The 13,570-nt window shown below is 61.2% G+C and overlaps 3 protein-coding genes across 3 annotated transcripts in view; all 3 read right to left on the bottom strand.

The window, feature by feature from the left end:
• LSCM1_06149 (uncharacterized protein) overlaps positions 1 to 1,246 on the bottom strand; it is a gene marked incomplete at both ends in the record, with an annotated part of 11,226 nt that extends 9,980 nt beyond the window's left edge. Inside the window, one exon of the mRNA XM_067323581.1 lies at positions 1 to 1,246. This exon is cut by the window's left edge and continues 9,980 nt beyond it. Coding sequence (XP_067178686.1) covers positions 1 to 1,246 — 1,246 coding nt within the window.
• Positions 1,247 to 1,362: 116 nt separating this feature from the next.
• LSCM1_06148 (uncharacterized protein) lies at positions 1,363 to 4,305 on the bottom strand (the record flags this gene model as incomplete). Its single annotated transcript, XM_067323580.1, has 1 exon — positions 1,363 to 4,305. One exon carries the CDS (start codon positions 4,303 to 4,305, stop codon positions 1,363 to 1,365), a length of 2,943 nt encoding a protein of 980 aa, XP_067178685.1.
• Positions 4,306 to 7,089: 2,784 nt separating this feature from the next.
• LSCM1_06147 (uncharacterized protein) lies at positions 7,090 to 7,998 on the bottom strand (the record flags this gene model as incomplete). Its single annotated transcript, XM_067323579.1, has 1 exon — positions 7,090 to 7,998. The coding sequence occupies one exon, from the start codon at positions 7,996 to 7,998 to the stop codon at positions 7,090 to 7,092; it is 909 nt and encodes a 302-aa protein (XP_067178684.1).
• Positions 7,999 to 13,570: the final 5,572 nt, after the last annotated feature.

The raw sequence follows: 13,570 nt of genomic DNA, 5'->3' as shown, positions 1-13,570 counted from the left end.
CCTTCTGCAAGCCCTTTTCCAGCTCGCGAAGCGCCACCGCCTTCCGCTCCAGCGCCTCCAGCTGCGCAAAAGCCGTGGCTGTGGTCAGGGACCACGACGTCGGCGCCTCGTCGCGCACCTCCTGATGCAGCGCAAAGCTCTTCGAGGCCAGCGTGCGCAGCTCCGTCTCAACCTCGACCCGGAACTGCTCCTTGTACACGTCGAGCTGCTTGCGGATCTCCTTTAGCTGCTCCGTGTATTTCTCAAACGCCTCCGGTAACTCCTCGCACCGCGTCACATCTGCCGCGTCTACGCCGCCAAAGTTGTACGCCTCGCTCGTAATAAGAGCGAACTTCTGCGATAGCATGTCGAACTGTCCTTCCACCGACGGCAGCGCGTCGAGGGCGACAGTGCACTGCCTCATCAGCTCGCCCAGCTGATCCAGCGTCTTGGGCTCGCGAGAGAGGGTCTCCGTTGTGGACTTGAAGGATTTGTATGTGTTGTCGAGCCCTTGCTTCGCCTCGGCATAGAGGAGGGCGTGATAGTGCTGGATCACAAACTGGCACTGCGCCCGGAACGTCTCTTTCATTTTCGTGAAGTCGAGCTGCAAGAAGAGCACGTCGGAGAACACCTCCTGCTTCTCGATGCCCTCTCGGCGCTGAGCCACGTGATCCATATTGATGCGGTAGTCCTCGAGCTTCCAGCCCTGTTTGATGCGTCGGTCCTGCCGCTGCGTCGTCCACAGATTGTCCGTCGTGGAGGACTGGTGCAGCTGCCACGTTTGGTTCAGTTTGTCGCGGACCTTCTCCGAAATACTTATGAAGGCTTCTTGGATGCGTCCCAGAGTCAGAATCGTCTCTTGGTCCCTCGTCATGTACTCGTAATAGGTCCCGCGCACCGCGAGCGTGGCGGCCCCGCCGGGGTGGGCGTAGGTGACGGCGGCGGTGTTGTGCTCGGCCAGGAAGGCCTCCGTCTCGCTCGAGATGCGCTGCTGCATCGACTCCTCCAACCGCGGCAAGCCGCGGACAACGCCGATAATGGCCTTGCAGACGTCGTTCACGAGCTGCGAGAGCTCCTGCACCGACGGCGTGGCGTGGATGAGAGGCTTTTGATCCGCCGCCACACTTATCCTGACGCTCAGCCGGAACACGCGCTCGTCCAGCCGATCCTCACTGCTCTCCTGCGGCAGCACCCGCTCGACCGTCAGCAGCGAACGCTTCACCATCATCCGCAGCGCCTCCTCCACCTTTATCTCCACCCGCTCCATGTACTCGTGCCACTCGGCACGCACCGTCTCGCTCGCCGTGTAGTCTTCTCGGAAGTACTGGAAGACTCTGTACAGCTTCTGCACGATGAGTTCGTATATCTTCGCCACCCTCTGTGTCACAGCAGCGCGGTAGGCCCTCTGCTTTTCCACGAACGCGTCCGGAGTGTAGATGACCTTTTTTCCACCAGCACCGCCGGCGTGTCGGCGATGAGGCCGCAGTGGTAGTCGATGAAGGTGCCGCAGAATTTGAAGTCGTCGACAATCGTCTGCACGCGGTCCGCCTGTACGCGGCACTCGCGCACGAAGTACTCTACGATGCCCTGCGAGTTCCAGCACAACTTGTTCAGCCCCGGCAGGTACTTCGCATCCATCGCCTCGATGCGCAGTGAAAAGAGACGCAGCTCCGCGCTGCTCAACGAGCGCATCGAGGCATTGTGTAGCCGCACTGCCATTGACACGTTTTCACGGTAGAGACGCAGCCGCTCTTCACGGGTGCACATCTCCGCCACCTCCGGCGGCACCACCTCCCCCATCCGCTGCCAGCTGTGCGCCTCCGCAAAGAGCAGCAGCAGGTTCGTCGGAAAGTTCACGTCGTACAGCGGAGGGTGCTCGAGGTCCGTCCCGGTGCCGGGACGCTGCGCCAGCAAGAAGTCTTCCAACAGCTCCGCCGGCTTCACCGGTACCTTTGATGTCCACTCGATGTACTCCTTACGCGCCATCTCGCGTAGCGTGCGCTCGAGCCCCTCGTACAGCTGCACCGCCTCGTCCTTCTCAGGAGAGCTCGGCAAGGCGTAGCAGCGGCGCAGCGCCTCGTACTGGCATGTGATGAAGCTCAAGCGGTTCGTGGCCCACGCCGCCTGGCCAGCGAGCGGCGGATGGCGGTAGAAGAGGGGCGGCACGCGGCCAAAGTACCGCTGCACATCGGCTCGTACAGATTTGATGTGCTGAGTAAAGAGACGGAAGACGCGGTCGGTGTTGCGGTCAAGCTGCAGTAGGAGCTCCTCGCTCTTGCTGATGAGGGTGAAGGCCTCGATCACCTCGGCGCCCATAGACACCGATGCCACCGCGTCAAAGGCGGCAGTGATGATCTGGCGCATCATCACCGCGAGGTTGTCGATGTCTGTCTTGAGTGCGCGGTAGTCGTCCACCCACTGCGTCGCCTTGACGTCTAGCACGTTGTACGTGAAGTGGCGAAGCACCTCCATCTTGGCCTTGAACGCGCGCTGGATATCCATAAGCTGCGACTCGAGCTCCGGGCCCTTGTTGCCACGGAAGATGGGCAGCTTGCCCTCAAATAATTCGGACGGCGGCCTGATCACCCCGTCCAGCTCCGGTACGCTGAGCGGGAAGCCGGCGGGGATCTGCCCCCGACCAAGCCCCGATACCTTGGTGCGGCGGCTCAGGCGTTGATGGGAAAGGGCAGGGTTGCTGCTGCGCATGATCGACGCGACGATGGGCCCATCGCCGCTGGCCTCGCTGCCAGCTGTGGCGGTGAAGCCAAACTGAAGCTGGCTAAGGCAGATTTCGCGGAGATTCTGGCAGCGATGGCGCACGAAGCCGTCCATCTCGTTCAGGAATGACTCGTCAAGCTCCAGCTTCTCACCCTTTTCAACGCGAAAGCGGCGCTGGGTTGCAGCCAGCATGCGACGGCATTCCGTCAACCACGCCTCACCAGCGATCATGCTCTCCTCAAGCGCCTTCATGCTTTCCGCAACATCGCCAGCGAAGATGGCTCGCACGTTGATGCGGCTGCTGCATCGGCCGATGATCTCGCTGGACACCATGCGCAGCAGTCGCGTGATGTTCTCCTTCTTGTAGAACTTGGAGAAGATGAGGATCAGCTGCACATTCTTGAGCACGTCCTGTACCAACCGCGGGATGTCGCGCAGCTCCGCCTTGGCAAGGCGCTCACAGGGCTCGATGAGGGTGCACAGGTAGCGCAGGTTGTCATACGCCTCCTCAGTTCCGCGCTCTATGTCAGTTCGAAGGCCGAGAAAGGGCTCGAGATAATAGAAAGACTTTGCGTCCTTCAGCACCTTCACGACAGCCGCCACGTCGTCGCGGTTCAGCTGCCAGCGAATGTTACCTAAGTCCCGCGCCCGCGCCCGCCAGTACTGAATCTCCTCGAGCGGACCGGCATGGTCTTCGTCGTCAGTGTTGGCCGTGTCGCGCTGGCTGACGACGGCCTTGATCTGCCGTGTCCAGTGGATCACCGTGGCTTCGTAGCGCTGCACAAGTTCATGATCCGTGTGCGCCTCACCCTTGTCGCTAAAAGGCAAATCGTGCGGCACGTAGAGCACCGTTCGGCCCTTCAAGCTGTTCACGTCCTCCACCACCGTCGCCATAAATCGGTGCAGCGCCGTCTGCACGTCCTTCTTGATGCTCGTCGGCCACTGGTTGTGCAAAAACGTCGGCAGGATCATCTGGCGCACAGTTCGTAGGAAGCTGTCGAGCAGGTAGTTGCCGCGGAACGTGCCCCACATGACATAGTTCTCCAGCGTCTCGCGCAGCAACGCCTTTTCAGCGTCAAGGCGCACAAAGTATAGCACGTCCGTGATGACCCCAGGCTGCGTGCCGCGGAGGGCAAGCTCAGGAAGACCAGCGACGAGCTGCAGCTTTGCAGGCTGCGGCCCACCAGCCGTACCCAAGTCGTTCTCACTCGAGGCTTCGCTTCCGTCTGCGCGGGCGAAGGCCTCATACGAAGAGGAGGTCGCCCCTTCAGCGTGGTCTTCGTCATCGCTGGCGTGGCGGCTACAGTTGAGGCCCGTGACGCTGCCCTTTGCCTGCCGCCGGGAGGCCGGGCTGGCGGCTTTGCTGCCGTTGCCAATGAAGGTGGTGCGACGTCTCTCCGCATCACGCCGCTGGCGAGAAGCCGTCACTGTGGGTTCCGCGTAGTACGCAAACAGCACGCGGTACTGTGCGTCTTCGCCCATGAGGAACTCATTGATAAGAAAGTAATGCTGATTCGTGAGCTCTTCGGCTATGTTACATCGAAGGGTCTCCTGCAGGTGCCGCTCCACCCACTGTAGGCAGTCCATATTCGCCTCTGTCATCGCCATCGTGTCCTCAAGGGGAGAAAGTGCGAGGAGAGGGGGGGTACGGCAGTGAGCGGAAGTCCTTTTCAATGAAAGGGGTCACGTGGGCGCAGCAGCAACAAACTCAAACGAGCACCAGGGAGGGCCCCCTCCTCTCTCACACCTCCCCCCACCCTCCCACCCCGCGCGGCAGCTGAGAAGGCCGGAGCAGTACGGCAGACTGCGTATCCGTCAACACACGCGCGCGCCGAAGCAGGCAGAGAAGGAAATAAGGCGGCAGTTGCGGTGCCCGCGCGCGTATGTGTGCCGGCGTGCCTCCGCCGCCGCCTGAGCGGGCGTGGAGAGAGCACAACTAGGGGGCGAAATGGGGGGAGCGCAGCAACGAGCAAAACTGGAAAAGCGGCAGAAAAGAGCAGGCGAGGACGGATAGTCCCCCACCCACCCCCGCCTTCCCAACGGAGTGCTGACGGGCGGGTTAGGTGGGAGGGCAACAAGAGGAGGTGAGAAACGGCAGCGCAAGTGAGCTAAGCAGCCTTCGCACTTCCCACTTCTCCCACTCCCCACCTCGGCCTTCGGGGCGTCAGGGCACTTTACAAGACACGGCTGCCACTGCCTCTACTGCGTTCTATAATGTGAAGCCGATCGGTCCTGCTGTGCGCCATGCATGCGTCTCCTCCGCGGTCCCGTTCGTGGATGCGTGGCTGCGTGTCTGTGAAACCCTCGTTGTTGCTGCTTCCACTACACGGATGGCAACTATGTGTAGCAGGCAGATTCAGGCACGCGCACGACCTCACGGACTGATGATGTGGTTGATACACAATTGCACAGCACAACGAAGAAGAGAGAGAAAGCTGTGCGGGAATGGTGAGAGGGGGAGAGAGGGGGCGAAAGGAACTCTGCGTACTTTCGAGATGGGACGCGTGCGCCCACATGAGATGCGTGCGTGCGTGCAGAAGACATATATATATATATATGGAAGGGGCGGAGAAAGGGAGAAGAGATGGCGGAGAGGGGGAAGGGGGGCGGCAGCAGCGGCAGCGATGCTGCCATGCCACGCACACAGCCCCGCCTTCCGAAGGACGAGAGAGAGCACGCGATTGGGGCAATGCATTCAACGCGTGCACCGACGGCTCACCATAGTGGGGAGGGAGAGGGAGGGCTTCTGAGTTTGCTTGCGTGATTGTTTTCTTTTATACCGTGCGCCTGAGTCCCGCCTTAATTCTCTTAGGTAAAAGAGGTGCACTCATTGTGTGCAGGAAGACGACGTCGTCGCTTACGTACAGCTGCAATGAATGGGGAACGTCATGGAACGGTAACAGTGACGGCAGAGCCTGCGCGTCTCGCACGAGAAGTGGAATAGAACGGAGGAGGAGGGAAGAGCGGGTTAGAGAAAGACGGGGGGAGGGGGAGGGACTGTCCGGCCCTCCTCTCCACCTCCATCACCGTCCCAGCCACCACGGCTGAGTCGGTGGGCGCAGTGCAGCTTTACATGCGCATCTCTTCCTCAGCACCCCCTTTCCTCCTCCGTCGCCCTTCTGCGCTCTCTCTCTTCGAAGATGCTCAGGCAGTTTGCGAGAGAAACTGAAGAAAAAATTACAAAGATGCTTCGCCCTAAGCGCTCACAAACACAAAACAATGCGAAACGGATTGAAGCGAGATGAGGAGGGAGGGTGTGCCTGTGTCTGTCTGTCTTTGTGCGTGCGTGAATGTGTGTGAAGGGGACTGGGGGGGGCAGTACTGCTGACGGTAATACATACGGACGCTCTTTCACGTCGCCCTCTTGTGGCTCTCACGCCACTTTCGGTCCCCCACCTCCCCTCTCCCCCTCGGCACGCAATATCCTTCTCTACAGAGGACACCATACCGACAGCGGACACGGGCGGGAGGGGGGAGCGGCGCAGAGGTAACAGATGACTGCAGAGAAACGCTGTTGAAGGGCAGCAAGAGAGGGTGGGTGAAGGGGAACATGAGTAAACAGAAAAAAATTTTCGATTTTAGAACGAATTGCCTCCTCCGCTTGGCAGTGTTCGTGCGCGTGCGTGGCGCACACTGTCAGCGGATGCACGCTCCGCCCCCCCTTCTTCCCCTCCCTGTCCTCCACTTTTTGGGGGGGCTCTTACAGGCGCGTGCACACGTACACACACAGATATAAGTACACCTGTGCGGGTGCGCATACCTCACGGTGAAGGAGATGAGGAGTAGATGAAGACAGTGAGAAGAGTTAGTAAAAGACAGGCTTGCAGGCGCGCTGCACACGCAGAGGCGCACAGGGACACTCACGTGGCCCCGCCTACACATCCTCTTCACACTACCGAGTTCCAGTGGAGATGCAGCCGTCCAACCTCACTCCACCACCGCCCACACAGGCACGCTTCCGCCCCTCTCTTTTCCGCACTCCGCTTACGTCTTGAAAGGGAGAGCAGAGGGGCGGCAATGGGGTGGGGGAGGAGCTCAAACAAAAAAGAGCAGAGAACGACGACGCACAGCAAACGAGGAAGAGAATGCGCCCCGAGGAGGAGGCGCCATGAGAGACACGCACGTGCGCATGCGTGCACGAGCGCTTTCCGAGTGCACGCCGCTCTCCGCCCTCCCTCCCCCAGCACATACACAGACAGACACACAGACAATTATACTTGACAGAATACGAATTCATGCCGATTCGCGGCATGGGATGAGCGTTGGCCCGTGCGCGGAACGATTTCAATCATCTTTCCCGAGGGACAGGAAGAGAAAGAGAGAAGTGAAAAAAGAATAGTGCAGCAACTCTGCGCTTGCCCGTGCGTACTTCTGCAGCGGCCGCTCCATCTACTACGCGTCGATCCTCTTGGAGCGACGCGCGGCAGCCTCCTCCTTGAACCGACCTGCCAGAAAGCCCCTCTCCTCGTGGTAGGTCGCGTAAACGGGGTCTGTGTAATTCGGATCGCCTGCATGCAGAAGAGACGAAAGCTGATGCGTCTGCTCAGCAGGGCGGTAGGACCCACCCAGGCGGTCCCACACGGTCGTGTACTGGCCGTAGTCAAAGTTGAACAGCTCGTGATGTATTGTGTGATGCCCCGTCGTGTTAATAAAGTGCCCACCAAAGTCTACCTGGTCGTGGATTGAGATTGTCCAGAAGTTCACGGCCACAAACAGCGCCATGAAGAGGACGCTGTGGAGGGGGAACAGGTACACAAAGATGTAGTACGGCACACCCTGGCCGAAGCCGTCGACTGGGTTGAAGGCATGCGACGAAAACGGCGTTGTGTACTTGTACGTGTGGTGCAGCTTGTGCACGTGCCTGTAGATGATCGGGTGGTGCAGCCCTCGATGGAAGCAGTACACCATGAAGTCCGTGAACAAGAAGAACAGCAATGGCGAGAGGAGAAAATAAGTCCAGCCGTAGTCGGAGATGTTGTCGTAAAGCCTGCTGTACCCGCGGTACGAGAAGGTCGCTGCCGGCATCATCAGGAACGCCATGAACGGGATCGAGCACACCGCGATCCAAATCTCGTGCCGCACCTGCTCCCGCAACTTGCGAGCATCGTCGGGATCGATTGTCTTTGGGAAGAACTGCCGCTTCAGCTTTCGGAAATACAGAAAATAGGAAACCGACGAGAAAAAGAGGTACATAAAGATGCCGCCAGTGGTGAGGATGAGCCAAAAGACGGGCATCTGGTGCGTTATCCTCGCCCGGTCGACCGGGAGGAGTGAGGCGACGAGGTCAAACGCGCGGTCCATGACTGCAAATCGGTCTGTATGCGCCTGCGGCGGTGCGCGTACCCGCGACGGTTCCTCAAAGCCGGAAAACGAAGCCCTCGCGAAGAGACGGGGGAGGGAGGTAAAGGGCACAGGGTGCGTGAGTGAGCGGCACGGAAAAGTCACAAGATGCGAAGAGAGTGCGCGAAGATGGAGAGCTGGGAAAGGGCGCCGGTCGGGTCCAGCGGCCGAGCAGAAAAAAAAGACAGCGAAGTGGCCTCTTCGATGGAAAGCGGCGCAGTGACCAGTGAGTCAGAGGGGAAACCAAAGCGATGAAAGAGATCAGAAGGAACAGCTACGAATATGTATATAGGGAGAGCGAGCGAGACAGACACCACCAACGTGCGCGTGAGGAGCAATGCGGAGAGGCGCCTGTTTCCCCCTCTGTGTGAGCGCGCGCGCGTGCGTGCAAGTGTCCCGCACTCGAAACTAAGCACACTGGATGCGTGAATGTTGCTGCGGCTTCCCCCCGGAGATCCTCTCGTTCACCCCTCCCGCCCTTCAGAGTGTGAGAGAGAGGCCTTTCGGCTACTTTAGGTGAGGAAGAGAGACTCACGTAGGAAACGAGTTCGCGGCAGACACGCGCGAGCCGACGCAAAGCTACGGGAGGAGGCGGCGGCCAGTGAGAGACGAAAAGAAAAAGAAACGGTGAAAGAGAAAAATGGGGGATGGGCTGACAATAGCGCGAAGGCGAAAAGCGAAGAGAAGAATGATGACGGAAAGGATGCGTGAGTGCCAAAGGTGCCTCTGATTTTTTTAACGAGCGGCCTCTAGCCGTTCCGTTTGCTCAGTGGCTCGCCGCAGAGAGGGCTCAGAGCGGGGAGAAGGGGTTGAATGAGGGCCAGTGGCGGAGCTATCGGTGCACATCAACAAACTGCGTCCTGGTGAGCATAATTGAAGCTCGGCATGCGCATAAGAGTGCGCGAGACGCGTTGCCGCACAGAGACGCGCGAAGAAGGCCGATGATCTCTGGCGGGGCTTAGTCGGCTGGCATCGCAGCGCGAGAAGCCGCGTGGGCTTCTCCTTGGGGGCGGTGGGAAGAGTCGACGTGCTCCGCCTACATGCGTGCCGTATCATAACGGTATTAAATGCACATACGCATGTGCGCCTATTCTCCGCAAAGACGTGCCGAAGAGCACATGCGGCGCACTCACCTCAGTTTTTTCTTCTCTCCTGCGACACCCTAACGCCTGCACACACACACACACGTATATACACAGAGACGCACAGACACGCACGCGCGCCGCATGGCATATCTTTTGTGCCGAAGAGCAGCTGAAATGGCGGCGCTTTCGCTGAACGAAACGCGAGACGTCAGCCTGCCGAAGCCGACAGCCCATTGTGGTGTCGAAATGCACAGAAAGACGGGAGGGCGTTAAGCAGGTATGAGAAGGGTGAGGGGGCGGGAGAGGTGAGACGTCAGCACACGGCAGTGCACGCTAATCCATCGTGGGCACACTGCCGCTGGCAGATGCGGAGGACCCCCCTGTGCAGAGGAGGCCTGCGGAAGCGAAGCGGAGGTCGTGCGGCATGCAGCGTGCAAGTCATGGACACTCGCACCTCAGCACGAGCCACAGCTCCCACCGTGGCCCTCGCCACCGCCAAACTAAGCGAGAGTCGCACTCCCTCACCTAACTCAACACCAGTCGGCAGACGGTGACAGTGAACGTTTCTTCTTCTCGTGTTATTGTGTCCACTCCACCTCAAACAACTCGACAACTGCTGCGCAAAGGCCCACCTGCTCCCCCTGTGCTGCCCTGCGGCTGAGCACTGGCTGTCCGGGATGAGCTCTCCTCCCGCCGAGCCGGGCCATGCGTCTGGCCGGGAGCTCTTCCTACCCCTCTTCAGGCGCATGCCGGCCGACGTCGGGAGAGCGGGGGGGAGAGACGCCGTCCCGCCTCAGGTGAGGGCCCTCGGAGACCCTGCACGCTGCCTGCGTGCCGCCCTTCTCCTTGTGCTGCCTCCAGCACCGGCGTACCATAATGGGGTGTGGAGACTCGTCTCACTGGGGCCTGGGCGACTCGGCGCATGCTCGTTACGCCTCCGGGACTGGGGCTCCAGCAGCCCCATCCGATGCGATGGAGGGATGCCCCAGATGTCGCAGACGCACACGTCGGCGTTGGTTTGGTATGGACGTCTTCGCGCCTGCTCTGGCGATCGCTGTCACCGCCTCTTCTCACACCCCCGCATGTCCTCTCTGGATGCAGCACACCAGGCGCGCGCGTGCGGTGCTCCCATCTCTCGCAGCCTCGCGCCTCCTGCAGAGCGGCGCCGCTGCCCGAGGAGGGACGCTCGCCTACTTCGCCCTCCCTTTCCGCCGATCTCGTGGGGGGCAGGGGAGGCGGTGGAGCGGGACCGAGTCGGCCGGGCGCGCCCGCGTGTGCCTTGGCAGGGCGGGGAGGCTGGCATGCGTCTGTGGCGGCTGGGAAACTCCGGTCTTTCCTCAACCCGCGCGCCTCCTAGAGCGGCTGTGGGTGTAGCATGCAGAAGGGACCGGTGCAGAGAGATGTGCCGGGGCACAGAGAGCTCTGAGCTTCTCATCCTGAAGGGGCACGCGGGCGGGGGTAGACGCCCGGCGAGGGTAGCCCATGCGGTGCAAGTGAGATGTGCGTAGCCAAGTCGTTGCGGGCACGCCTGTAGACGGAGGCCCGGTGTGCCTTTAGCGCACAACGATCCACGAGCCTCGCGCAGCATATCCGCCACAACACCGTGCCGTGCGCCCTCCTAGCAAACAGAGGCGGGGTAGGGGGCACCACGGTGCCTGCGCTGCAGGCAGGCAGCACGCCATTTGCACTCCATCCCGGCGCTGCCAGTCACCGGCCGCAGCAGGAATCCAAAGTATGCGTACTGTCGTTTGTGCGCAGCTGGGCGCCGATCGCCTGCTGCCGTCTAGGGAGCTCAGCGCCTGTGCTCCTCTGGCGTGAGACACCTGCCGCCAAGAAGCTCTCTTCTCAGTGCGTTGCATCGTGTACAGTGCGGTTTCGGCGCATGTCGGCCTGGCGTCCGGCTCGGATGCCCAGGTCCATCATCCACGTCGTTGGTGTCGGTGCCTCCGGCATGGCCGATTCCGCAGGCCCGTCCGCACTGACACTGTGTGACAGTCCACAGCGGCCAAAGCCAAAGTCGGCTGGGCTGTGCGCACGCGATGGGCGATGGGTCGCGTCGCCACATTCTATCCGCGTCCTCCTCTTCCCTCTGTAGGGCTCGTGCCGAGCGTCGTGAGGAAAGAGGGCGAGTCCGACACAGCAACCGCACCCATCTGTTCGGGCCCCAGTGGACTCACCAGCGCCCGCAGCGGGGCAGCTCCACAGCTTCCCTCCCTCGCGCACAGCGCGTCAGCTGTAAGTGAAGGCAAGCGCAGCTTCTTGCCGCTGTACCCGCATGCAATGTCCTTCCAGAATAGGCAGCGGCTGCTCCTGGCCTGATGTCTGCCTCTATCGCGCCCAACGGCAGGAGCGTGGGAAGGAGGTTTGGAAGACGGGAGAGGCGTCGCTCGAATGCCGCTCGCTTTCTCGCTGCCTCGAGCCTCTGACCGCAGTTCGGCAGGGGCGTAAGACGCTGAGCCACCCGCGGCCTCTGCACATGTCGGGTGTAGCGGGTGCATGCAGAGCTTCGCAGAGGCCGATGCGTGCATACCCATGTGAGAGCTGCCGAAGTGCTGTGGCCACACAGACGCTCGACCTCTACGCACTTACTGTACCAGATACTCAGCGCGTAGCCTCCTCGCGTGCATGCGGCGAACAGCGGCGGCGGCGGTAGCGCAGTGGCACCACCGTGCCGAAAGAGAGCCGCTCGGCCGATCGGCTACCCCGAGCAGATCTCCGCTGTCGGCTCATTTCAAAGCACACACGTTGGCTGAGGCTGCTCTGGCGGGAGCGCGCTCGAAGGCCTTTCCCGAGTTTACAGCGACACTGTCCCATCGCATGGCACCACCGCAGCAAACCTTTGGCTCGATTGGGGCCATGTGCAGAGAAGGGCGGAGACCCTCTGGTGCACCCGAACCGTGTGAGCAGACGGCCCCCAGCTTGGCAAGTCGAACCGTCGCTGCTGCGATAGCCTCTGCGGCGTGTCCGCCGGTCCCGCGCAGTGCCTGCGAGTCGACGCCGACAAGACGGGGGTAGCGATCCTCGTTCGAGCATGTGCACTCCCACGGGCGGCTTCCGTCGGCTGCGGTGCCACGCATTGAGGAGGGCACACTGCGTGCTGGCAGCACTCCGCCCCATGAGGCTCTTGGCGGGTCGGTGTCCCATGTTCCAGAGGGTGATGTGCAATGTGACCCGAATGGCATTCCTCTCTGCAGAGAGGGCGAGAGGAGCGTGGCGGCGCCAGCAGAGGAGGCGTGGTGCAGTCCGCTTGTCTCGAGGAACTCCGCCTCCAGCGGGCTCCCTTCCACAATGACGAGAAGAGGGCCTCGACACGACACTGCCGAGAGACGCGGCACGCAAGCCCTGCCGGCTGGCATCTCTTTCTGCGGAAGCGTACACGAGCGCGACGATCGCGCACGATGCCAGTGGCCCAGCGAGAAAGGCGCTGGTCTACGCTGAGCTTCTTCAGTGCGGCGATCTACCGAACCGAGCCCGGGGGCCTCATCCGCAGACACCGGCCGACATCTGCGCATCTGGCCGGTGCTGGACCGCTTTGTGGACGCGCAGGTGTAGGAAGGGGAGGGAGAGGGGGGGACACCGCGGAGCGGCGAGCACGGAAGCCAGGCGGCTGTGGCTGGAGCACATCTTATAGATGGTCGCACAGTCGCCACGAGGTCATTTGTGCGAGTGACTTGCACAGATGGCTGTGCTGGCATCGCAAGGTGGCAGGGCGCAGGCTCATCGTTTCGGCTTGTGCGGCTGTAGAAGGGGCGTACAGTGCGTCCCTCCCTCCACCCAGCAGGGGCACGGCTGATGGCGACGCTCCGGATTGTACCTGATTAGCAGTGCTCTCTTGTCCTTCGTCGGGAGGGCTTTAAAGCGCTCATCGGGAATCGCGCCGACACCCAAGCTGGTGCTGCAGCGGGCTTCACGATGCGCCATTGCGAGCCTGTTCATCATAAGATGGGCGGAGGGGGGTGTGAAGTGAGGCCTCGGTGGGGCCCGGGGACGAGGAGGGGGAGAGCTGCCGAGAGGGCTCTGAACGAAGAGGAGAGGCGGCCGTGACGAGTTGAAGGTTTAGCGATGAAGTAATGGCCGGAAGGCGGAGAGATGGCATGGCTCGCTGGCGCCGAAGGGCAGATATGATGATTGTCATATGTGCCGTTCGAGGCACCACCGTGAAGTCACCATGGTTGCGGCATTGACGCAGGTGTGAATCCCACGGTCCCACGAATGTGCTTCACAGGAGCGACCGCCCAACCATAAAAGCGAGAGAAGACCGCAGCGCCAACAGAGAGCGAATGGAGGGCGTTGATGAAGAGCGAGACAGAGACTGAAAGCAACACAGGCACACACACACTCAGCTGGGCTTACGGAGCGAAAGGGGGAGGGGCGGGGGCACAGGAGTATAGAGAGCAGCACAGAAAAAAGTCGTCAGACCTGCCACCCTTCCCGGCGCAGAAAGCGGG

Source organism: Leishmania martiniquensis, chromosome 23 (assembly GCF_017916325.1).
Source record: "Leishmania martiniquensis isolate LSCM1 chromosome 23, whole genome shotgun sequence".
Taxonomy (NCBI): Eukaryota; Euglenozoa; class Kinetoplastea; order Trypanosomatida; family Trypanosomatidae; genus Leishmania; species Leishmania martiniquensis.
This window is presented reverse-complemented; position numbering and strand designations above follow the sequence as displayed.